Source organism: Sitophilus oryzae, unplaced genomic scaffold (assembly GCF_002938485.1).
Source record: "Sitophilus oryzae breed Bouriz unplaced genomic scaffold, Soryzae_2.0 scaffold_1502_pilon_pilon, whole genome shotgun sequence".
NCBI classification, from domain to species: Eukaryota; Metazoa; Arthropoda; class Insecta; order Coleoptera; family Curculionidae; genus Sitophilus; species Sitophilus oryzae.
In genome coordinates this window covers 686,047-712,671 of record NW_022146173.1, presented here as the reverse complement: position 1 = coordinate 712,671, position 26,625 = coordinate 686,047, and the positions used below count along the sequence as shown (strand labels likewise).

The 26,625-nt window shown below is 33.0% G+C and overlaps 3 protein-coding genes and 1 pseudogene across 3 annotated transcripts; 2 read left to right on the top strand and 2 right to left on the bottom strand.

Moving 5' to 3' along the window:
* Positions 1-620: 620 nt before the first annotated feature.
* LOC115878192 (TATA-binding protein-associated factor 172-like) lies at positions 621-14,391 on the bottom strand. The gene is made up of 5 exons (XM_030894603.1): positions 14,353-14,391; positions 6,971-7,220; positions 1,679-1,825; positions 1,231-1,406; positions 621-662 (listed from the first exon to the last, which is right to left on the bottom strand). Exons 1-5 carry the CDS (start codon positions 14,359-14,361, stop codon positions 621-623), a joined length of 624 nt encoding a protein of 207 aa, XP_030750463.1. The 5' UTR covers positions 14,362-14,391.
* Positions 14,392-14,480: 89 nt separating this feature from the next.
* LOC115878191 lies at positions 14,481-15,963 on the top strand (annotated as a pseudogene).
* Positions 15,964-17,724: 1,761 nt separating this feature from the next.
* Positions 17,725-18,657, top strand: LOC115878214 (E3 SUMO-protein ligase NSE2-like). The gene has a single exon (XM_030894631.1). It carries the CDS (start codon positions 17,880-17,882, stop codon positions 18,555-18,557), a length of 678 nt encoding a protein of 225 aa, XP_030750491.1. The 5' UTR covers positions 17,725-17,879; the 3' UTR covers positions 18,558-18,657.
* A 1,350-nt stretch (positions 18,658-20,007) lies between these two features.
* LOC115878213 (heat shock protein 68-like) lies at positions 20,008-22,392 on the bottom strand. Its single transcript, XM_030894630.1, has one exon. It carries the CDS (start codon positions 22,145-22,147, stop codon positions 20,222-20,224), a length of 1,926 nt encoding a protein of 641 aa, XP_030750490.1. The 5' UTR covers positions 22,148-22,392; the 3' UTR covers positions 20,008-20,221.
* Between the last annotated feature and the right edge of the window lie 4,233 nt (positions 22,393-26,625).

The following is a 26,625-nucleotide window of genomic DNA, read 5'->3' as shown; positions in this document are numbered from 1 at the left end:
AAAAATAATTTCACCCTATTTCTGGGACACCCTGGTGTATATTACCATTCTATGTTCTTACTTATTTATGATTAACTATTTTCTTATTTGGTTCATAAATTTACCATTTCCAAAATGTCAAAATGACTTAAATAAAAGTTTAGTATCTAACACGAAAACGATGATCAACTGTAAATATCAGAACGCACAAACTAATAAAACACAAACACCGAACTTTCCGATAAATCAGAATTTGAATTAATACTATTTTAAATAATGATTTAAAATAACATTATGGATCTCCAACATTTTGTCAACTAGACCAAAACCAGACCATGTACCTGTACTTTAATGTATTTTGCACCGTCTGGCGATGCGGAAGAAACTAAATTCTTTAGTTCTATAAAATAACCATTGAGTGTCTAGGGCATGGTGACGTCTAGAGATATTGTGATTCGCCCGTTCTAAAATCATTTTTATAATACTTACCAACTGTAACGGTGGCTTTCCTCCCACTTGTCTTAATTTTCTTCCCTGGCCTTGTCCCTGTTCATTTGTCCATCCCTCCCCTACGTCACGAGATCTTTGCTTGTTCACCGCTTGTCTGGCCATTCTTTTGGCCCTGTTCATCTCGCGACTGCTCAGTCCCTGTGTAACGCCACCACTATCTCTTTGATGGTTTCCTTTAACAAAAATAAACATAAAAAAAATATATAAACAAGAGTGAAACATCGTAATATCTACCTGGATCAGGGAAAGCAGAATGTCCACTAGAGAAACAGACAGAGGCACAGGCATAGCAAGGCCTTTATCCAAGGACCTAATTCTAAAGTATGAAAGCAACTGCTAAAGCTTAGCCGGAATAAAATGCGGATTATAACAGATCTCTTGACAGGACACATGGCCAAGTGCTACCTGAACAAGCTCAACCTGTATCAAGACAGTCTTTGCTGCAGACTCTATGAGGCTCTGGATGGCAAGCGACACTTTCTATTCGGGAAAGCAAGGTTAGAACCAGATGAATTCATGCCTCGTCCCATCAAGGACCCGTCTGCTGATGCAGGGTACAAGGATAGGGAGAATGTGTGTAGACATAGAAAGGAAATGAAAATCAAACATCAACATGCAACATAATTGGTGAACTGAAAAATAAGTGCAACAAGACATTGTTTACCATGTATTATCCAAATATTTATTAAAAAAAAAAATATTATTAACTTAAATAAAATGAAATGTCATATTAATTCTTACCTTTACAATTCCTGAATTGTAATCGTGGGGTTGATCGATTTTCTCGATGCCTACGGCCAAGTCTTCATTGGAGAATAAGGCTGAAGTGTTGAAACCCATCCTGGCGGCCACGTCTAAGCCCAGCCTGTTATTGAGGAGTTGTCTTTGCTTGGCTAGGCGTTCCTTCATGTCTAAACCTTTAATACAAGCATTAAGAGTGATTTCAAACGGAAAAAACAAGGAAATAAAATATTAATTTTAGAAATATGCATCTTTTTATAAGCATTTTATCAAAAAAAAAATCGTAAACTACGGATTTTAATCACTTACGCCCTTTACATACAGAACCGAATTGAGTAGATTTGACGTTTTATCTGCTAATTAAAACGACAGACAAATAAACTGTCACTGTCAAGAAACCCCCGGACAGACCACTGTTAGAGACTCAGCTTTAATCCCATGTAGTTACCTAAAGCTGAATCTTCTTCCACGTCAAACTCCTTGCCCTCAGAAGCCATTAAATGTGTGCTATTATCTAATACTTTAGACATGTCAAACTGCTCAAACTGTAGTCTTCCGACGATCGATAATGCTTGAGATGACACACCATTTTCCTCTGTAAAACAACATTTGTATCATTAAATTACTTATCAATCGTTTTTCCACTAAATTATCACTGCGTTGTGATACACAAGTTTACCTAACGAACAAAAAATGCTTAACATTTCAGAAGGTATACTATATTGGCTGTTCTATCGAGTTTTCCGTAGGTAAGAAGAGTACAATGCGTTTATAATGTACCGGAACAAAGAGGACAGTAAACAGTTGCCAAACGTATGAAATATACCGAGAAACTGTGCACACCGCTAAGAGACGTGGAAGGGGATATATAGCAGATTTGTCACAGTTGACCGGTCGACCCAATCAATACCTACTTGCATCTATATCTAAACGTTACTCCGCATACCACGCAAGCGCCATCCTGCACTGCCGCCTTAATGATTCTGTCTTGGCGTCTCTGACTATAGCTTCATGAACGAAAATAATAACAATATTCCACCTAATGAGCATGAAATAATTTCCGAATCATTTATTGGACCGGAAGGCTTTATGACCTGTAAAGGAACTTGAAAATAATATATGTATACTCTAATGATGTATGTATGCCCTTCACTTTGTTTAAACATAATATTATTAAAAAGAGTTTTATTCTCACTCTCTTAGTCTATTAGACAAAAATATATATATTTATTATTTATTTGTTGCGTTTTATTTGGTGATGTACTAAAAGTTATAACTACTGTTCAACAAATTGCTGAGATCAAATAGTAGATTTTTCGTGGTTTTCGGTCAATTTTAGATTCAGGCTTAACTTAAAAACGTTTAAAATTATTATTCAAGCACGTGTAATAAAGTGAAATGTGTGTTGAATGTCACTTGGAAATGCAGCACAAAGACATAACAATGCATTTCATATGCAACAAATTATTCATTAAAAAAATAAAATTCCCCCAGATTTTAATCCAGCCAGGCGCAACATCTAGATTTTTCATACATTTTTAAATAAATTGTTTTTTCCCGGATCCTAGTTTTTAACCCGATTATTTCTAAAAATCAACAACACATTATCAAAAAATGGAACTAAAATATCGCGATATAAGCTCATGATCCTTATCAATTGTTGATCAGTGTATTTACAAATGACACATTTTGATTTTTATGTGTTATGTCCAATGTTCCTTAATATTAACGTGAATATAATAATTGAGTTAATATGTACCACCACCACGGTGTGTCTCTATTTAATAGAGAATTTTAATTCACATCAAAATGTACATACATATTGTATTTCAGCCACAAAACACAAGAACTATGATTCACAACTAAAATAATACCCACTACATAACAAAACTTTAATTCATAACTCGCGCGAAAATATATTGGCGCTTGCGTGGTATGCGGAGTCACGTTTAGATATAGATGCAAGTATCAATACCTCTGTCAGTACTTAAAGTTCTAGGGAAAGGTTGCGTTCAGCTTCACGATTTAATTACGCCTCGTGATACTTAATTTGTTCATTTATTAACGAATCGTTGTAATTTTCCCTATAGCTTGATTTTTTTAAGTGCAAGCTAGAAACATTTCCATTTTTGTTAAAAAAATAAGTGAGTGGGTGTTCGATAGTGTAGTAGATTAGAACTCTGAATTCAAAAATCGATATCTCGAAATCTATTAGAAATAATAGATTGTAGTTTATTCAAGAACTTTGTTAATATTTCTGCTGTATTTCTTTTGTAGCCAGTATGTGAAAATCTTTATCAATAAAAAAAATTACACGATTGCTGAAAATTGCTATGCTCCTCGCTATGCTCTAAAAGTAAAAGGATGGATTGTTTACAATTTTGAATAGAAAAAAAAAACAACCTTATCGAATTTTTCTTATGTAAACATATTGTAAAAATATCCGATCTTGAAAATAAAAAAAAAGTTTCAATATTCAAAAGTGGTTCTGAGTTATGGCCTGTGTTAAAAGTTGAGTTTTTAAATTATCAGCATTACCGACGTTTTCTCGTTATAAAAAAAAATGACACCCTAACGATATCCTTTATAATTCCATTTCTCTCTGTATTTTTTCAGAAATTTTTTTTTATTTATTTTATCTAGTTATCTTTGAAAAAGTCTTTTAAAATAAGCGGTTTGCGATCGTGATTTTACTTTACTGGATAGGGAAGGCGTATTGGCAACGCCGCAACAGCACACTGTCGCGCGTCGCGTCTGTCGGTCGCATTTCTCTCACTCCGACTTAATAAGATCCCCATGCGATTTACTTCCACACACATGTAAATGCCGACCCGAAAGTAACAGTTAAAGTAAAATATTTCAAAATAAAAAAAAAAACACAAAGAACAAACAAAGAACTATTTAAAAATATCTAAATATAACTATTCGAGATAGTAATTCATAACTCAACAACACCAAAGTAATTTATTTAGTTAAGTTAAGTTAGGCCGTGAAGTTTTTGCTTGGTTTATATTGTAAAGTTTCGTTTTACGATGTTTTGTGAAAAATCTGTGCTTGGACGTTGGGAGACTATCTTTTATCAAAGTAAGGGACAAAGTTCTATGCTATGGAACGTATCTGTGCAATTTACAACCAAAAATGAAATCATAACCTTCCACAAGTTAGTATTTTGAAAATACAATCATTTATTTATAATGATCAAGTTATTATAGAACCAAAAGCAAAAACATTTCGGTATTAATTAGTAACTTATATATTTTTGTTTATAGTAAATAACATTAAGTCTAAACAGGGATCCTCAGGGACTACCTGATTTCGATTCAGTACAAAAAAACAATAATAATCCTTTATGCTTCAATCAAATTACCAATAAATAATAATAATATCAAATTATATCCTTATAAAACAAATAATTATCTATAATGATCAGCTGCAATAATACTTTTAAAATTAAAAGAGTATTATTATTTATTAATAGTAATAATAATAAAGAAATATACCAAATAAAAAATAGAAAAATCTGTGTATATGCCCAATACACAATAGAAAATTTAAATTTAATATAAATATATTTATTTTACTATAATACCCCTAGATCATTATGAATTATGATCTAGGATAATACCACTGGGTTTAGAATCCAGAGACTTCTCAGTAGCTGTATACAGGGTGAAATGTACACCCCTATAGAGGGGGTTAAAAATTTTAAAAAAAATCGTAACTCCAAAATTACAGTAGCTAGCGAAACGCGGTTTTCAATTTAAGATTAGGAATAATATTTGCAACAAAATTTGTAATAACATCGAAATCAGTCAAAGTCGCAGATTTTGAGATAAAAAAATTGAAAAATTCCTTTACTTTAAAAACTAAAAGAACTGTCACCAACTTTTATTAACATACCGGGTGTTGCATCGTCGAGCGGTACATAGAAATCCCATGTAAATTTTGGGGTCAATTATTGGCTTCCCTAATTATTTTAGGAGAATAATTCTATTTAAGTTTATTGAAGAGCACTAACCCACATTCAAAAAGAAAATTTAGATATTTTTGATTAGCCTGTTTACGAATTATCGCCGATTTCTTTTTAAATATTTCTCCTTTCTTATGGCCCTGTATTTACTTACGAGCACCAGTCGAGGTAAAAGAAAACTGTCAAATGAAAGTCGTCATTTGTAAATTTTATCTATTTAGTGCTTTATATTATTATTAAAAACTCATACACACATCGAAAATATTAGCCATGAATTACACTCCCGAAGAAAAAGTATTGATAATTAAATGGTATTATCAAGGAAATAGTTATCAGAAAATGTGACATGTTTGCTGCTCGGTATCCGAATAGACCGATACCTGGAAAAGCTACAATCGCAAGGAATAACGAGAGATTTGAGACCAAAAAAAAAAGGTACCCTAATAAATACCTGCAGATGGAACAAGTGCAAGGCAGAAACAAAGAGAAGATCCAAGAAATGATACCGACTTGGAAGTTTTATTGTGCGTGGAAGAGAACGATGGAAAGATCAGCACAAGGAAACTTGAGGATGAAATAGGAATAGATTCGAACATTACAGTGTTTCGAATTTTTGAAACGACATAAATACTATTCCTTCAAATATGAAAAGCACCAAGAGCTACGAGATGGGGGCGAAAAACGGCGGCAGGCGTTTTGATATGATGGAAAGAGCAAACACGGATATTTTAAAAACATATGTTTCACTGACGAATGCACGTTTACCTTAAATAATGAATCCAATGTTGAAAATTATCGATATTGGTTGCCTGGGGAATATTTAGACAATAGTTTTAACGGAAACGTTATTGGCCTATATAAATCATACAGTAAATTAGACTCCTGATATTTCGCCAAATGATTTCTTTCAAATATTTAAAAACAGAATATACAAGGGATAAAAATACCCAAATCTAGACGAGTTAAAAATGCTATTTCTGCCGAATGCAATAGAATTTCAGTTTACCAACTAGCGAATGTAAGAAGAGAATTTTATGATCGCCTGGGTTATTGTCTAGCAGTTGATGGACGAATATTTGAACATCTTAAATCCTAAAGTTCTAACAATTTAATAGTATCTAAATTAATAAGTTATTGAATATTGTAATAATACTACAATTAACCTTGTAATTGATCACTTTATTTTACTTTAATTCATATTAATTTGTATTTATAAATACATCTTTAAGATTTCCGATGGAGGAATGAGTTTTCAATAATAATATAGCCCTAAATAAATTTCTCTTGAAATGACAACTTTATTTGATAGTTATCTTTTACCATGACTCATAAGTAAATACAGGGCCATAAGAAAGGAGAAATATTTAAAAGAAAAAAAAAAAAAAAAAAAAAAAAAATAAATCAAAATATTCCTTAAAGTTTATTCTGAATGTGGTCGAGTGCTCTTCAATAAAACCTAAATAGAATTATTCTCTAAAAATAATTAGGGAAGCCAATAATTGACCCCATTAAAATTTACATGGGATTTTCCTATGTCCCGTCCGCCGACGATGCAACACCCGGTATTTTAGTATGGGCGGCTATACGTATGCCTCCCGGCGCCAATCACTTGCTATTCGTGGAGAATCCAACAAATCAGAGAGATCATTGAAAAATCGGTTAAGTAGTTCTTCAGTTATAAATGGTGTAACTAACCCGGCTTGTTTTTTTTATTTAGATTATAGTTTATAAAAAAAAAAAAATATTCTAGAAAATTTTATGAGTTATTACCTTTGATAGTGTCGGGTATTCCCCGAGGATTCCATTGGGGCACGTTATTAACAATTGCCCTGACGGCTTCGCTGGCAGCTATTCGGGTGTCCCAGCTAGGGGAACGCAGGTACGAGGCAGTCCTGAACAGCAAGGTATTGAGCTCGTGAGGATGTAGCCGCTGTACTTCCCCTAACTGTTTGGCGGCAGCTGATCTAGTTACAGAGGTACTGCCGGTCTCCAAGAGCACAAAAAGTCGATCCAATCTACTATGAATAAAAAAAGTATTATATTCATGCTTAGCTAGAATAATAGTTTCTCATATACAGGGTGATAAGTGATAACACGAGAAGTTCTTATTACCAATTTATATTTAAAATCGATTTGTAACACGATTTTTAGTAATTAAAGTAACTAATTACACGAGATAGAATATACAGAGTGTTTAAAACAATTACGAAAAAAATTAAGGGGTGAATCCGTTAAAAACATTTATTAAATTGGAAGGATTTGAAGGACGTTTAAAAAAGTGACTTATAATGCTGTTTAATAATATAAATATATTCTCAATTTATTTCTTTAATTTGTACATTTTCTGGTTCCTTAATAGCCTGCAAATTTTGTCGAATACCACCCAAAATACACACTTTTATGCAAATGCCTAATAATGTTAACGCTAAATTTAAGGAAAGAAACAGTTTTGAACCTAACTAACAATTCGTATTTATAGCTTAAGATCTAAGATTTATAGTGGTTTATGTTCAAAATAAATATTTCTTTATAATTCTAACAAAATATTTACGTTTTTATTTTCTTAATAAAGCTAATTCCAGGAAAAAAACATTAAGGCTTCTTTGCTAATGAGCTAACTCCCACACAAAAAAGAACAATATCGCCCACTTTTACCCGTGACTGTCCTAGAAAGATAATTGGTTTGCAGATAAAAAAACAGATATTCCTCAGATAGAAAAAAACACTGGTCTGAATTAAAAGTTTATTAACACAATAATATCAACTATACTGGAAAAGTTGTGTATGTGGTCATTGAAAATAAATTAAAATGTTCAAAAGAAATATATTTTTTTAATCATTTGTATTGAAATGAAATTTTGTGTGTATATGTCGGTTAATTTTGAGCATTTTTTAAAAATATACATGTTGGAGTTCTATAGGATGACCCCAGAAAAAGCTACACATCAGTGCTGTATTTTTCTTTTGTATGTATGTATTTTTTGTAATGGAAATTTATATACCGGATGTGTCTCAAAAAGTGGCTCACCGCTATAAATTTTTAATTTTAAAAAAAAAAAATTTACAATTTTTTTGATTTTTAAATGGCACCCTCGGTATTTTTTTTTTTTAATATTCGATAGAAAATAACACTCTTGAATAGAATGACATATCATAACTTCAAATTATAACTTCCGGTTCGTAACAAAAATTTGATTCGAAATATCAAGTCTGTGGCATCAAATTATGCCTAAAAAATGCTTCTTCCAAATATGCTAATGAGCCACCGTTCCATTTTGAAAAATTGGGATATGATTAAAAATGATTTGAGCATTTTTAACTGGCCAGGACAAGACACTAAATACATTAGGACGATCCAATTCTATTTTTCCAAGCCTCTCTGATTAAGTGAATTAGTAAGCTTTTTAACATATTAGCCATGGTACTCTAGATTGAAATTTAAAATAAATCTCTTATTAAGTGAGAATGTGAAAAAGTTGACATATGATATGTCATTCCCTTCAGAATGTCATTTTCTATCGAATAAAGTAAAAAATACCGAGGGTGACATTTAAAAAATCAAAAGTTGTAGTCATTTCCGGTGAAACAGGAAGTGACGAAAACAATTGAATACGTCAATCAATCCGGATTTATGTCATATACTAACGTACCAAGTCTCGTTACTTTTATCTGAAAATAAAAAGTTGGTAGGTAGAGAAGTGCAGATTATGCAATCGCATAATTGCATAATTTTTAAAAAGACTTTAAAACGGTTCAAAGTTGATACCTGAGTCATCACTAAACCTTCCTGAGGACGAATACACCCCGCATAATAAGGCATAATCGGGTCGTTTTGCAGCATAATGCGCAAAGTGCATAATTATCGCATAAAGTGGCATTTTTTCCTTTTCTACAATTTAAGAAGACTATTGTTTGAGCCAATTAAAATTGTTGTGGCGACTTGTGACGATGTTGACGAGGAAAAGATTCATCTGTTACACAAAGTACCTACAGCTGATTTCAGAGTTTTACATGGTATAATGTCGGATGAGCTGAAAGAGGCAGTTCAAACCCAAAACAAATAAAGATAACACAGATTTTGTATGCAAGGTACTGTTAGGATTGGGGCTCAATTATCATGAGTTTTTTACATACTGCATGCAAGTTTTGCATATCCCAGTGGCAAATGTCGATCCTACCGAACGCGCCTTTTCAGCCTATGGAGATATTCTCTCCCCTAGACGTTGCAGACTTTCTCCTGAAAACGTTGAAGTTATGATGTGTATGTATTTTGGAGATGATTGTTCGGATTGGGTTGTCGAAGATGATGTTGAAATTTAGCTTTTTTCTTTTAGCTTTTTTTTTATGAGACAATATTTGATAATATTATTAAACTTTTGTTATCTTGTTAAGATGTTTTATAGTTACCAAAAAATGCAACTGTTTAAATATAATATGTTGCGTTTTGTGAAATCTTGTGTGTATTTTTTCTTGTTTTAAAAAACTAACATTTTCAACACCTTTATCAACACCTTTAACGAAGATACCGACCTTTATGCACTTAATAAAACATAAAATTACATTTCTAGGAGCATAATAAGTAATTTTTTAACGCATAATGAGCCATTTTTGGGCGCATAAAAGCCGCATAATATAACAAAAATTTACCCGCATAAAATAGTGTAAAATGCATAATCTGCACATCTCTACACATATTACTACACATATTATAGGGGTGAGCCACTCTTTGAGACGCACCCGGTATATTAATTATTTCGTATTCTAGGAAAAATAAAGTAAGTTTCATTAGAGAAAGATATGACCAAAATGTAAGATTTTTTAACATAACATTTTTCCAAAAATGAAGAACAAATTTAAACTTCTTCAATAAAGTTGCTCCAAATTGGAAATTCTGATTCGGCACAGTCTAATATTTGTTTAACATATCCAATGTACTTCAAATTATATTAAAACCTGACCAGAAAATTTATACAGGATGAGACCAAATTAATATTGAACATTGGTCACTTTTAAAGCAAGTTACTTTAATTTAAAATTTGAAGACCCAGTATATTATTCCGATATTCAATGGGGAATCTATGTCTCTTCAAAAATACTATTAAGGTTCCTACCCATTAAACAAAGATTTTCCTAGGTATTATTATGTTCAATTTTATGGAATCATATATTCATTTGGGTGCGTTCAAAAAGTGGCTCACCCCTTTTTATTATTTTAAGATAAAAAAACGAGATTTGGTATGTGGGTATATGAAATAAATTAGGGATTGATTGACGTATTCAATTGTTTTTGGCCACTTTCTGTTTCACCGGAAATGACTACAAATTTTTAAATGGCACTCTCGGTATATTTTTACTTTATTCGATAGAAAATTATTAATTTGGATAGAATGACATCATTATCAACTTTGACATTTTCACATATAGTTTTGTTTGAAATTGTAATATGCGTAGAGGCATGTAGTTCGTGAACGAACTAGTCCAATGAACTATTCCGACCCTGAAATGAAAGGAACTAGTTCATGGTTTCTCAAAGAACTAGTTCAGGACCTATTCCAGGATCGAGACTGTGACCGATATAGAATAATATGCGACGGCGACGGATCGGCTAGCGCGTAGCCCGATGGTAGGCAGCGGAGGGGAGTGCCAGCCGTACGTTATCGGATCCGGATGGGGAACTAAACCATAAAGTAACTAAAATAAAAGAGTGTTTGAAAGGTTGTCTAACTTGGCCATAACGTTGCATAGTTCAGTTAGAGCTCCAAAGCGTCGCCACCTTCTACCTGTCACGTGTCATTACAAGAATGACAAGTGACATGACAGCAAATTATTTGTATTTTGGTAATTGTTTCAATTTTGTTTTGAATTTTGGAATTTTGTTATTATAGGTAGCATAAACTTTGTTTGTTTGTTTGAAGTTTGTGCGTACAGAAATTATGGACGAAGTTTTATTTCCCGAGGAACCAGAGACCTTATATTTCTATATGATTTGAACTTATATTTTGTGCTGTGTTTTGCCATCATCATGTAATATTTTGTTCAGCCGATGATGTGATTTGAACACGATCCAGGAAAGGGTATCATGCAAAGCAAGTTCGATATGTAAAGACATTGCCCATCTCTGAACTCTGTGAACGTAAAACGAACTGACTATAAATTTGCGCCTTCATTTAACAGTGTTGAACATTTGCTACCTCAACTGGAACTTCAACTGCTGACTGCTGAGTTTATAAATTCAACTTAAAGGTGAATTAATTTTTGATGATGTCTTATTTAAATCTTTATCTGTTATAATAGCATAGATTGCAAACCCTGCGATCTTATATATGCTTTGTTAGTGGCGTTGTTAAATACGTTTTATAATACTATAGGTAAATCGAAGGGTAAACCGCTGGTGTATTTTGTGGTGTACAAGATTTGCATTATCGGTATTAGTACTAAATTATTTGGCATTACTTTGGCATTAGCAAAATTCCTCAGAGTTTAACCCTCGAAGTTAATTCAGCATATATGTTTTATATTATCAAATTTAATTTAGCTTTTAACTGTAAGCATTTGTACAATAGTTTATACTTTTCAAATATTCCTGTTTTAAAATAAACTTTCATAAAAATTATATTTTTTAAAGTTTTAATTTCGTAATATTTTTTAAAAATACATGTGGCCTCTTATATTCACATTTAAACAGCCCGCCTTTTTTGTGGTAGGCAATGCAGATACCTATTTTACCGATAACATCTGTCATATTTCGATTAGTTCAGTTAGGTCTCAAGGGTGCGCTACAATCCATCCTCGTTAAACGTGTTGCCTACTTTTGGCTATGGAAATGACAACTCTTTTATTTTATATTTAAGAACCAAACCGAAATAAAAGACTAGTTTACGTACGAACAGATCGGGCCAGCGCGATCGTAGCCTGATGCTAGGCAGGAGTGTGGAGTGCCAGCCGTATGCCGCATGTTATCGGATCCGGACCTAAGGTGTGTTCCCAGAAGAATCCCTGACTAGTCACGTTTCTCATTGGTTAAAATGCCTAGAAATCTGATTGTTAGTCTGGTTTCTACACATTTAAACCAATAAGAAACGCGCTGACGGAACAGAGCCCTAAAGAAACTAAATAAAATAGCTTACGCATGGATCAGCCAGAGCGATTGATGCTAGGCAGGCGTGGGGAGTGTCAACAGTATGTTATCGGATCCTGACCCAGAGGAACTAATTAAAAGACCAGTTCACGGGAATCTATTAAGTCGGCAGATCCGAGATATAATACAAGGCCACGACGATGGATTCGGCCTTGTCTATTGCCGCAGCCGCCGCGGCGTAATTACCACAGAAATTGTCGTGGATAATGTTTTGATTTAGTTTGTTTTTAAATATTTTTATGGGAATGAACAGCCACTTTAGGTCCCTAAATTAAGAAATATCTTATAAAACGAAGGAGATATTCTGAATTTTTTGTAAAAGCAAAAAAGTTTCGAGGTGAGGAGAAATGCATTTTTTTCGTAAAATTTTGTAATATTCTAATTGATTTTTATATAGGTTTTTAAATTCTGATTTGAGTTTTTGGCTTTTTATCTGCAATAAAAACTTTACCTATATGTTTTTAACGTACACAATTACACGTCTCGTTATATCTCCGTACATTATAAAATTATACAGATCATACTGTGAATAGTTCTGACTGACAACGAAACGCATTAGCAAGCAACGATGTCAATGTTAGTCGGGAACTATTGTGAACTAAAGATCTAGTTCAAGGAACTATTACTCTGGAGGAACTAGAACCAAGGAACTAGAATTCCACCTCTATGCGGCTCATAGCAACAATTTTGACTCGGAAATGACCAAGTGTGGTATCAAATTATTCGTAAAAAAATGCTTTTTCCAAATATGCTAATGAGTCGCCTATGCCCCATTTGAAAAAATTGAGATATGATTAAAAACGATTTGGGTATCTTTTAACCGGCCAGGAGAAAACACGAAAAACATTAGATGATCAAATCTATTTTTCCAAAGCTCCTTGATTAAAAATTAGTGTTTTCAACATAGCACTCTAGATTGAAATTTAAAACACGATTTTTTTGTAAGCGAAAATGTCAAAAGTTGACATACCATATGTCATTCTATTCAGAGTGTCATTTTCTATAGAATAAAATAAAAATATACCCAGGGTGTCTTTAAAAATCAAAAGTTGTAACAATTTCCGGTGAAACAGGAAGTGACCAAAAACAATTGAATACCTCAATCAATCCTAATCTATGTCATACACTAAGATACCAAATCTCGTTTTTTATCTAAAAAAATAAAAAAGTTATATAGGTGAGCCACTTTTGAGACGAACCCGGTATACGGAGCGCCATTTGCGCCATCCTGTATATTACAGGGGGATCTACCACAAACATACATAACTAATCTAGAACTTATTTTTTGTAATTTATAAATAACATCACAAATTTCCCCTAAAAGGAAAACAAAACCTCCTAAATAATAAATTTTAAAAATACATTATCGCATTCGTGTGTTATGTATTCAAACTGGTTTCGTTCGTTAATTTAATTACTAAAAATCGTGTCAGAAATCGACTTTAAATGTAAATTGGTAATTGTTAGGTAATTTTAAGTATGTCGCGGGTGGCCATAAAATATACTGAATTAAATGACTTGAATTTTGTTCCCTTCCATTTTATTACAGAAACAAAGTTGATTATTTATTGTTAATCATTTATATTTATTTGTGAAAACATAGTATAGTATTTCTTTGAAAACCATATAATTAAAAAAAACTAACAGGTAGATAGGTATTTGGTTTATAAAAAAAATAGTTTTTGTCTCTTTAAAAAAGCAAGAAATCAACTAAAATGAATACCTACCTATTACCTATCCCTAGCTACAAGAGGTAGGTATATATATTAATAAATTATAAACAAAAGGAAAGCTTCTATTAACACAGAGATCCACAACAATAATTGTAAATAAACCTAATCCTATTCAAAAAGAGCGAATATCTGTTTATATTATTATATTAACTGCAAATCATCCATTTTAATTAGTTAATTTTATTTTCTATTCTCAGCACGTGTGTGTCGATACATATAATCTTAACAAATTTAAAATGTATGCGCCACTTGATAAAGTTCAAAAAAATTCACTTACCTATAGAAGTCATTATTCAATTTCAAGCTTATCTCTCTTGTAAACAGACAAATCTGAAAATATACAATGATAGTTGTTTATTACTCGTGAAATCCTCGAATTAAGATACATAACGGAATTTATATTGACCATATGGCTATGACGATAAAAGTAAATGTTGTATTTAAATTAGATCATATTTTAGACAGGTATTTTCTTAATAACTAATCTATTACTATTAAAATCCTTAAAAACATTAATAATTCAACGACCTAAGACTCTAATATTCGAAGTTTCAATACGGCAATAAACGATTGCAGATCAGATTGATCTAAATCTTTAAATTCCGCATAGGTCATTACAATAATATCAAAATTTAGATAGTAAAATTTTTGTCACGTGACACTACTAATGATATTTCGGTTCCCCAAGTCAACACGTTCTCACTTCACCCGCTGGAAACATTTTATAACGTTTTTTGCTGGATTTCACCTTTTAATACAAATAAATAAAAGTACCCTTTATGTGTATATTTCGCAGAGGGAAAGTTCATCTTACAATGGACAAATTTATACTGACAGCCATGATGTGGTTGAGTCGGTCTTTAATACGAAGTACTAGCTCGTGATTGGTTGAAAATTTAAAGGGAAGGAAAACCGTCGATCAAAGAAATTCTGGTTTCGTGACGATAAAATAACTCTTTTTAAAAAATATACAAGCAAGTGACGCAATAAAATATCTAAGTTTAATTGCAAGAGTAATCAGATTAAACTTATCAATTAATTTATTCTTTAGTCTTTTTATATCAAAAAACTTGTACAAGTCCTCAAATATTGACAACAACTGTCAATCAATAATAGATCTGTAAAACACATGGATTCGAAATAAAAATCAGAGCGAAGACCCAAGAACCGGGCAAAATAAAATCCATTTAGTTTTCGATGAAACAAGAAGGTAATTATTTTTACTACTAAAATATATAGTATAAGCACCGTACTCTTAATACCGCGCTACAAATAACTTGATAGAATACATAACTTATAGATCGTATCTATTTTTTTAGAGAATTTTAACTGGTTTCGGCGAAAACAATGAGAAAAAACAGGCGCAAAGAAGAATTTCGAGAAGGCTTAAGAAGGCAAAAACGATTATTGATACTGAAATCTTACAAAAAGTTAGTTGTTTCGTCTAGAATATTCCACGAACTAGAAACTTACTCCGGGAATATGAGGAAGACGCGTCACAGTTAAGGTCGTGGAGTTGAACACCAACGATATTGCTAAACAAAACAATTGGATAGGGCTTAATCAACCCAAGTATAATGAGGAAGAGCAAGAAGAAGCAAGTAGCAATGAAGATACCAAAGAAGAAATACCTGGTATGGAGCTGAAAACATCATCAAAGAAAGTTAAACTACCTGACAAGAAGAAATTCCAAAGTGAAAAACAGATAAAGAAGGAACTGAAAAAACAAGCGACGAAGAGTGTTCAAAAGAGTAAGGTTTTTCAAAAGAAGAATAAACTCGAAAGGCAAAAACAAAAGAAACAATCTTTTAAACTAAAGAAACAAAAGGAATTTACTAGAAACAAAACTAGAGGAAGGAGGAAAAAATAACTGTAAAAAGTGACATAGTAAAGTAAATGTTTTTTAATTTTAGGGTTTTATTATCCTACGCTAATTACCTAAAATTCAATTAATTTATTAACTAATTAATTAATTTATTAATTCATATTTAATTAATTTATTAATTAATTCATTAATTTATTTATTATTTAAATAATTATTCAAAAAAAGTCAAATTTAAAAAACATAATTTATTTTTAAACATAGGTACATAATTAAACAAACGGAAAAAAGTAAAAAATATATAAAAACATTTTAAAGGTTTTTTAAGCATTACATTATTTTTTCTTTTTCTTGCTATTTGAATTATCTTTAATGTATTTCATGCCATACGGACATAAGTACTTATTTAAACATATGTAACTTTGAGGTCTCAAAAAGTTAGCATCTTTGTTGACGAATCCGACCAGAAGAGATTAACTTCCCACCATAAATCAAAGCGGCAACCAACTTTCAAGTGCTTTCCTGGTTTCTTCTGGAGTTTTGTATTAACCCAGCCTAAACGATTTGAGATTCTATGGACATAATTATCAACACTAAAATTTAATTATACAAAAAATGTTTCAGTTAAAATTGGTGATTTACCTATTCTGTAGAATTTCACTAAGCCTCTTTCATACACAAAATGTGCCATTTTTGGATAACCCCAGACAGTTTACATAATTCTTAACTGTTTTAGGTATGTCTCCATTACCTTTTGTTTAGCATTTCTTAGTATTTTTAATATACTACTTTAGTCTAAAAGTATAAACTTACATTATTAAAAAGAACTAAATTTATTTACTTAATTTACTTTCAAATGAGACAGGTATAATAAGTTTTCCTAGGTCTTCATCGATGTGTTAATATGTTCTCTACTGTACAACGTGATCTTTTAATGCCGAGCCATGGCAGCCTCGGTCACTGGATCTTCTAGTTTGACTCAACATCAAAGATAAAAATTAATGAGTAATAAGCTACCTAATGAGTAAATTTTAAACATAATTAAAATCATAACTTAAAAAGGTAATAAAGTAGTTGCTCTGGCTTTTCATCAGGACACTTCTTACTATCTACAAATGAATCAACTTCTGGGGCATCAAATCTTTCTCATTTTCTTTTAAGGTTTTTCTATTACTTCCAGAGTGTGGTGGACATTTTTTATCAATTTTGATGGTGAAATCTCCTTCGTATTCTATTTTTACATGTTCTCTTTTTTACTGTCTTTATGGCTTATCACTTGAATTATTATCGGTTCTAGGTTTTGTGAGGTATCACTGTGAACTAGTCCTTTCTTACTTTAGGCTTGAATTTTGCAAAAATCAATACTGTGTTCCAGATTGGGCATCGCTATTAGTGATTTGTTGCATTCTAGTTCTTTTGTATAGGAGAAACTTGTTTAATTAACTATAAATTTTATTAAAAACACAATTAAATCGTATACTAACAATGAAAATGTAGTATCCCAGTCGATCGCAGTGCCTCTGCTGTCAAACCGAGGAAGCTGCTTAAAAGTGGGGACAGAAATTTCAAATTTGCCCATTGCCGATAAATCTCCTTTTTTAAGCCCTCCATAATTAAAATTAAATAAAGTGGGGTTACGTTTTATTTTTCTTCTTTTCCGTTTATCGGCCTTGAGCTGTTAGGACTTTAGGGTAGAAATACTATTTTATTTAAAATTTAATTTTGTTATTTAAAATATAAGCTAAAATTATATCAATTTTCTAGGAATTTAATTTCTAAATGGAATTGTTTTTGAACTTCGTGAATTAGAAAATCCAATTATGTTAAAAGATTTTAACATGAAAATCATATACTATAAAAAAAGGGATTTAAATTGGTACTACCGTGAAGCTAGGCGTGCATGAAAAATTTTAATTTTTGACATTTGACATTTACAAAAGAAAACAAAACATTTGAAATTTAAATTTAATTTTATGAATATATAAAATGGCTTTAAAGGAAAGATATAGTGTAGCTTTAAACAAATGTTTAAGAACATTATCATCCTGGAAAAATGTTATATCTGATAACTTGGATACATCAACGGAACAAGTGGAAATGCAAAAGTTCCAAAACCTTCTAAAAGAATATTGCCTTATTGACAACGATTTTAAGAAATCCGAACAAGCGATAAGTCTTGTCGAAGACAAATTAGGCAAAATTGAAAACTTGGAGGATATTGATAAGGTTTTCCAAGAAAAATTATCAGAACAACCTGATGAAGAAGTAACATCAAGTGAAATATGGCAAGAGTACTTCCTAGAAGATTTATCTGTTCAAGAACTGAAACAGAAGAAGAAGAAAGACAAGGCAGTGTATGAAGAAGTCGGTGACGACTCCGTTTTGTGTTCTAGTTCCTTTACACCGCCTATAGATCCAATTTCAAAAACAGTGATTCGAAACCCGGTCAAAAATAAGAATTGCAAGCACATTTACGAAAGCGATTCTATATATCAGTACATGAGACAATCGAAACGTAAAGCTAGGTGTCCCTATGTTGGCTGTAAGAATAATAAGTTGGATGGATCGGATTTAACAGAGGACAAAGAATTAGAAGAAAAAATTAGTCAGTATATTGCACAAAGTCAGGATAGTTCTGACGGTGATAGTAGTGATGACGATTGATTTATCACTTTAGAGATTGTAAGAGAGTTTGACGGTGTTCATATTTTGTACTTGATTAATAAGGATTTGTATACCTAAATAAACAAATAATTTGTTATAACTAAGTTTTATTATTTATTTAAACCTCAGATTAAAAATCATGAGTAAAGTATAGGGTTTACAGGAAACCTGACAGCAAAAACAATTTAGTTTAGTAAAATATTTTACAGTTACAGTTTAATTAATTTCTCAGTTACTTTCTTGAATATTTTAGTCTCTACGATGCTACGACTCTACTTAACCGACGCATGTTTGAAAGTACCCATTTCTATACTACACTCAAATTTTTCGCTTTTGGTGCACTCCCGGAAAGTGAATGTTGTTTGGTTTATATTTTGTTGATTCCGGGGCTATTATTTGCGTTCTATAGAAGTTGTAATTTAAATTTCAATCTAGAGATGCATGGCTATGTTAAAAATAATAATTTTTAATCGAGAAGCCTTGGAAAAAATAGATTTGATCGTCCAATGTTTTTAGTGTCGTGTCCTGGCCGAGAAGGCTATTTAAAAATCAAAAGTTGTAGTAATTTCCGGTGAAACAGGAAGTGACCGAAAACAAATGAATACGTCAATCAATCGTAATTTATGTCAAATACTGACATACCAAATCTCGTTTTTTATCTGAAAAAATAACAAAGTTCTAGGGGTAAGCCACTTTTGAGACGTACCAGGTATACAAGGTGTTCCTTAATAACATGCTAATATTTAAGGTAATGATTCTCGGACCTATTTTAAGAGAAAAACTTCATATGAATGTATGTCCTAAACATCTTAACTGAGATACAGTGTGGCAAAAGATATCTTATATCTTTATGAAACTTGATACACGTCTTCTATGGATCTATGCATATCTTTTTTGAGGTAATTTTTTTATTTATTTCAACCAGTGCCGTCCATACGGGTTTTACATTGAATAATTTTGAAGAAAAAATTGGTACACCACTGAGTTCTTTTAAGAAAAAAATTATTTTCAAAAAATCTCCATTCATTTCTAAACAATTTTTAACACTTGATTTTTTTCGTCGGGCGCATAGTTTTTGCTTAAAAAAATTAGTCAGTTTACTTCGCTGAGAATCTGATGCGGTGGTTGTTGTTGTTAACAAATTAAACCTTTTTTGTAAATCAAAATATGTATTTCGATTCATAGAAGACGTGTATGAAATAGGTCGAAGAATAAAGGGCCCTTAAATATTAGCATTAAGGAACATTCTGTACAATAAATAATAAAATATGTTAATCTTTTTATTATTATAAAACAATATTTTATTATTCATATTAGAAAATACTTCCAAGGAGTATCACCACTGAATTTAGTACTTTGTTATTTAACTTTTTTGCAAAAAAAAAACAGATTTAATTAAACCAGTTAAAAAGGGAAGATATAAATAAAATACCAACTTATCATTTTTGTATATTCTTTTTATTCAAACACTTTTTCATACAACAAATACTTTTCTAGCCTAAAGCGAGTAATACATTAAAGGTAGGTAAATTTCAGAATAATGAATACATTAAAAATAAAATACAAAATCATCTAAAACTGGCACAATGAAAACTAACAAACTAGAAAAATACACGAATATATTATAAGTATAATTATTTTTGAACGAACTTATGAAACTATATTTAGTCAACTTCCTCAACTGTAGGCCCTCCTTGAGCCCCAGGAAATCCATTACCGTAACCCGCTCCAGGATTAGGACCTCCAGCCCCTGCACCCCCGTGCAACTTTGACATAATAGGACTACAACTTAAAGTAAGCTGCCTCTGTTTGTCTTCAAACTCTTCCTTCTCCGCTAACGAGTTACTATCCAACCATTGTAGAGCGTCTTTGCATTCACGCTCGATGGTAGCCTTATCTTCTGCGCTCAACTTGTCTCCGCAGTCCTGCGCAGCTTGTTTCACCTGGAAAATGTACGCCTCCAGCTGGTTACGCGCAGCTACCTTCTGACGTTGCTTCTCGTCCTCTTCTTTGTACTTCTCGGCTTCTGAAAGCATGCGATCTATGTCCGCTTGCGATAACCTTCCCTTATCGTTCTTGATAGTGATGTTTCGCACGTTTCCAGAACTGGTATCCTTGGCGGAAACGTTCAGGATTCCATTAGCATCGAGATCGAACGTGACCTCGATCTTAGGCACTCCCCTAGGTGCCGGGGGTATACCGGTTAAGTCAAAGGTACCCAGAAGGTTGTTGTCTTTGGTCATGGCTCTTTCTCCTTCGAAAACCTGGATAGTAACAGCTGGCTGATTATCGGCGTAAGTAGTAAAGCTCTGGGTCTGTTTGCAGGGGATTCTAGCGTTCCTTTCTATGATCTTGGTCATAACCCCTCCAGCAGTCTCTATGCCCAAAGAAAGAGGGGTAACGTCAACCAAAAGCAGGTCCTGGATCTTGGAATCCTGAGCTCCAGTCAAGACGGCAGCTTGCACAGCCGCACCATAAGCCACAGCTTCGTCAGGGTTGATAGAAAGGTTCAGTTGCTTCCCATTGAAGAAGTTTTGAAGGAGCTGTTGAATTTTCGGTATTCTTGTAGAGCCTCCCACCAAAACTATGTCGTGGATAGAGCCTTTATCCATTTTGGCATCCGCCAAGGCTTTCTCTACTGGCTGTAAGGTTCCCCTGAACAAATCAGAGTTGAGCTCTTCGAATCTTGCTCGGGAAATCTTCGTGTAGAAGTCGATGCCTTCGTATAGAGCGTCGATCTCAATGGTAGCTTCGGTACTGGAGGATAAAGTACGTTTAGCTCTTTCCGCTGCAGTTCTCAATCTTCTTATAGCCCTGGGGTTGGTCTTGAGGTCTTTTTTGAACTTGCGCTTGAACTCTTCAGCGAAATGGTTCACTAGTCTGTTGTCGAAGTCTTCCCCACCCAAATGTGTGTCTCCAGCGGTGGATTTCACTTCAAACAGAGAACCTTCATCGATGGTTAGGATGGAAACATCGAAAGTACCTCCTCCCAAATCGAAAATCAGCACGTTCTTCTCTCCTTTGAGGTTCTTGTCCAACCCATAAGCCAGAGCAGCGGCTGTGGGTTCATTGATGATCCTTAACACGTTCAATCCGGCGATAACACCAGCATCTTTGGTAGCTTGTCTTTGGGAATCGTTGAAATAAGCTGGCACAGTAATCACGGCTTCTTTGATGTTCACTCCCAAGTAGGCCTCAGCGATTTCCTTCATCTTAATCAGCACCATAGAACTGATCTCTTCGGGTGCGAACAGTTTGGTCTCGCCTTTGTACTCGACTTGGAGTTTAGGCTTGCCGCGTTCGTTGATTACCTTGAAGGGCCAGTGCTTGATGTCTTCCTGGATCTTGGGGTCGTCGAATTTGCGTCCAATCAGTCTCTTGGCGTCGAAGATGGTGTTGGACGGGTTCATAGCAACTTGGTTCTTGGCTGCATCTCCGATAAGACGTTCGGTATCGGTAAAAGCCACGTAACTCGGAGTTGTACGATTTCCTTGGTCGTTTGCGATGATTTCCACTTTTCCTTGCTGCCACACGCCTACGCACGAGTAGGTCGTGCCCAAATCGATACCAATAGCAGGAGCGTTCACCATTTTGCACTTTTAACAACAACTGTTCAACGTACACGAATATAAACAATGTTTTTACGCGATCCGCGCTTAGCGTCTGGTTTGTGTTTACTTCTCACCGGTTTTTGAATTGACTGAATAGCGCGCCAAGGCTGTTTGTTTATATACTGGGCCGAAGGAGGGTCCCGAACGGGAGCGATAATTCTCGAACGGGACTTAACGTTCTCGAACGTTTGTTCTGCGCCTGACTTTTTCGAGACAGTTCTCGATGTTGTCGTTCGATAATCGTTTAGTTTAGGGTCGGTAAACGCTGTATTAGATAAACTTCCCGTTAAAAATTCGCTTTTTATCTCGATTTATTCGCAATTAACCGGCTTTTTTCTGATTTATTTACAGAATATGTCCTACGTTTAAACTATTTTCCTTTTATTATTCTTCAAGTATTGTTATTTGACGAAAAAAATGATTTTGGAATATATCATGTTATTTTTTAACTGACGGATGAATAGCCTGAGCTTTATGTTTCGATTTTATGCACCCGTAATAAGCGATAATTAAGTAAATACCTATATAATTTTTATTTGTTACTTAATGACTAAATGGATAGAAATAATATTCAGTGTAAAATGTTATTTTTAGATCAAAGGATTTATTTTTTAGAAAAATATTATTTTAGTATCTTTTTTCAGAACGAATAGGAATCGTTCATGATTTTTTCGATTAATGAATTAATGCTATTTATTTTAAAGAAAATTGTAATTTTAATAATGTGTAAAATAAAGAATGTACATAATAAAAATGCATGGCAGATATATTTGAATAAATGAATCTATAAATAAATTGATATACATATGTATTTCTTCGTCTAAAAATAGAGTTTTTAATATTTTAACAGGTGCATGTAATTTTATATTCACTCAAGGTTAATTGAATTTAGTTTTCAAATACACCTACGAAAAGTTTTAAGTACATTTCGATGCTTATTATTTTTTATTTTGTATAAAGATATTTTTCGTATACATAATATATCCAATACTATTATGTACTGTATAGGTAACCTAGGTCAGGACTTACGTGTCTCTGCGATAACAAATTCCTGGACTGCGTTCAATCTTCTCTTCTCCCCTGTAATTTCTGTATAACGATTAGACACTATATTTTTTTTTCATAATTAAGTAAATCTAATTATCGTTATTTATTAGCATTATCCACCCTTTTTATTGATTTTTGTTAAGTGCCATATGATCGAAAAAAAACGGCATTCAGTTGGCTTGGAAATTATGATCGTCGATCTCCTGATAACTGCGAGTTGCGATATCACCCTATAATTTTACAATCAAAATGACAGCGATCTTTATTTCGAAGCCATCTCCGACGCCTTTTTTTCGATCGTATGCAAGTATATATGCAAGAATTATAAACGCATATTTTATACTTACTTTCTTTTTCAAAATCCTCATTTTAGTACAGAAAAAATACACAAAATTATGTGTGTAAGATCGCATTTAAAGTGTTCTATAAATAATTAATTTCGAGAACACATTTTAAGTGTTCTGTACATGGTTAACTTCTGAGAACATGTTAAAAATGTTCTTGATATGATTCATTTCAAGAACACAGTTAAAAAGTGTACTATAAATGGTTAATTTGCAGAACACATTTACAGTGTTCTGGAAATATTTGTAGATTAACTAGAACTTTCGAGAACACGTTTAAAGTGTTCTCAAAAGTTCTAGTTTAGCTTGAGATGTTCCAGCTATTCTTGAAAGTTATTTTTCACGAACATATTTAATGTGTTCTTTAAATGTCTAATTTCCAGAACACGTTCATATTGCACTCAAAATAGTTAATATTGAGAAATATTCAAGCTCTTCTGGCAATAATTAATTTAAGAACACATTTAAAGTGCTCTGTAAATGATTAATTTGGAGAGAACACATTTCAGGTGTTCTCGAAAGTTCTATGTAGTTAATCTTAAAAATATGTTAAAGATATTCTTAAAACAGTTAATTTCAAGATCACATATACAGTGTTCTGTAAATGCCTAATTTTGAGAATACATTCACGGTGTTCTGGGAATAGTTGTAGATTAACTAGAACTTTCGAGAACACGTTTAAAGTGTTCTCAAAAGTTCTAGTTTAGCTTGAGATGTTCCAGCTATTCTTGAAAGTTATTTTTCACGAACATATTTAATGTGTTCTTTAAATGTCAAATTTCCAGAACACGTTCATATTGCACTCAAAATAGTTAATATTGAGAAATATTCAAGCTCTTCTGGCAATAATTAATTTAAGAACACATTTAAAGTGCTCTGTAAATGATTAATTTGGAGAGAACACATTTCAGGTGTTCTCGAAAGTTCTATGTAGTTAATCTTAAAAATATGTTAAAGCTATTCTTAAAACAGTTAATTTCAAGATCACATATACAGTGTTCTGTAAATGCCTAATTTTGAGAATACATTCACGGTGTTCTGGGAATAGTTGTAGATTAACTAGAACTTTCGAGAACACGTTTAAAGTGTCCTCAAAAGTTCTAGTTTAGCTTGAGATGTTCCAGCTATTCTTGAAAGTTATTTTTCACGAACATATTTAATGTGTTCTTTAAATGTCTAATTTCCAGAACACGTTCATATTGCACTCAAAATAGTTAATATTGAGAAATATTCAAGCTCTTCTGGCAATAATTAATTTAAGAACACATTTAAAGTGCTCTGTAAATGATTAATTTGGAGAGAACACATTTCAGGTGTTCTCGAAAGTTCTATGTAGTTAATCTTAAAAATATGTTAAAGATATTCTTAAAACAGTTAATTTCAAGATCACATATACAGTGTTCTGTAAATGCCTAATTTTGAGAATACATTCACGGTGTTCTGGGAATAGTTGTAGATTAACTAGAACTTTCGAGAACACGTTTAAAGTGTTCTCAAAAGTTCTAGTTTAGCTTGAGATGTTCTACCTATTCTTGAAATAGTTATTTTTCACGAACACTTTTAAATTGTTCTTTAAATGCTCGAAAGTTAATTTCAAGATCACATACAGAGTGTTCTATAAATGTCTAATTTCGAGAATAAATACAAAGTGTTCTCAAAATAATTAAATTTGAGAACATGTAAAATCTGTCCTTGAAATAGTTAACTTGAAGAACACATTTAAGGTTGTTTGAGGTGTTATGTGAATGGTTAGTTTTGAGACCCCATTCAAAGAGTTCTCGAAAGTTGTAGTTGATTTGAGAACATGTTTAAGCTATTTGTGAAACAGTGAATTGCAAGAACAGATTTATTTATTATTTTTTTTGCTTCCCCTAGGAGATGCAAGACCTTGTCGTTGGTGGGGAAGCTCCTGGTCAGGTGCTGGGGGGAATCCCCTCTAGCACTTGGCTTGGTCTAAGAAGCATCTCACTCATCGTCTTGTCCCTGACTGTAGTGTCGTGGCCAGGGAATTGCACCAAGACATATAACGATACCAGGCGGGGCTACGGACAACCTCAACCTTGGGGCACCGGGGGGCACCCCATTGTATTTTAGCCCTTACTTCTACATGCGGGGCTCTGTAGAAGTGGACCGACTGTCCCTAGCGACTCATAGGAACACTATGAGATCTGGTAATAATAGTAATAAAAACATCACCGGTGAAGCTGTGGGGAAACCCCCTAGCGACACTGGGAACAGTAACAATGAAAGTTCCAAGGGGCCAAACCCAAAGAGAACTACAGGAGAGGTGGCTGACACTTGCGTGAGACCATCCTCCGCAAGTGACATACAAGCTACCACCTCCTCCAAGGGTCGGAAGCCTACCTCCTACCTCTAAACCCAACAAGCGACACAAGCTACCGTTTCGTCTACCCGGCCTGGGTCGTAGCTCCTCGACTGCGAGGGACACGGGTCTCCTGGGAAGTCCTGGGACTGTATGATGAGTTATAACTCAAGAAAGGGGGACACAATAGATCTCTAAGGTCGCAGAGATTAACCCCCCTCCCAATTATTCTAATTCTAATTCTAAGAACAGATTTAAGGTGTTCTGTCTGATACCTAATTTCGAGAACACATTCAAAGTATTCTCAAAATAATTAATTTCGAGAACATATAAAATCTGTCCTTGAAATAGTTAATTTGAAGAATACATTTAAAATGTTATGTGAATATTTAGTTTTGAGCATGAATTCCTCGAATGGTCCTCGAAAGTTCTAGTTAATCTTGAGAACATGTTCAAGCAATTCTTAAAACAGTTAATTTCAAGATCACATTTAAAGTGTTCTGTAAATGCTTAATTTGGAGAACACATTCAAAGTGTTCTCAAAATAATTAATTTTAAGAACATGTAAAATATATCCTTGAAATAGTTAATTTCAAAGTTAATTTGAAGAACACATTTAAGGTGTTATGTGAACGGTTAGTTTTGAGAACGCATTCAAAGAGTTCTCGAAAGTTCTAGTTAATCTCAACATGTCCAAGCTATTCTTGAAACAGTGAATTTCAAGATCACATATAGAGTGTTCT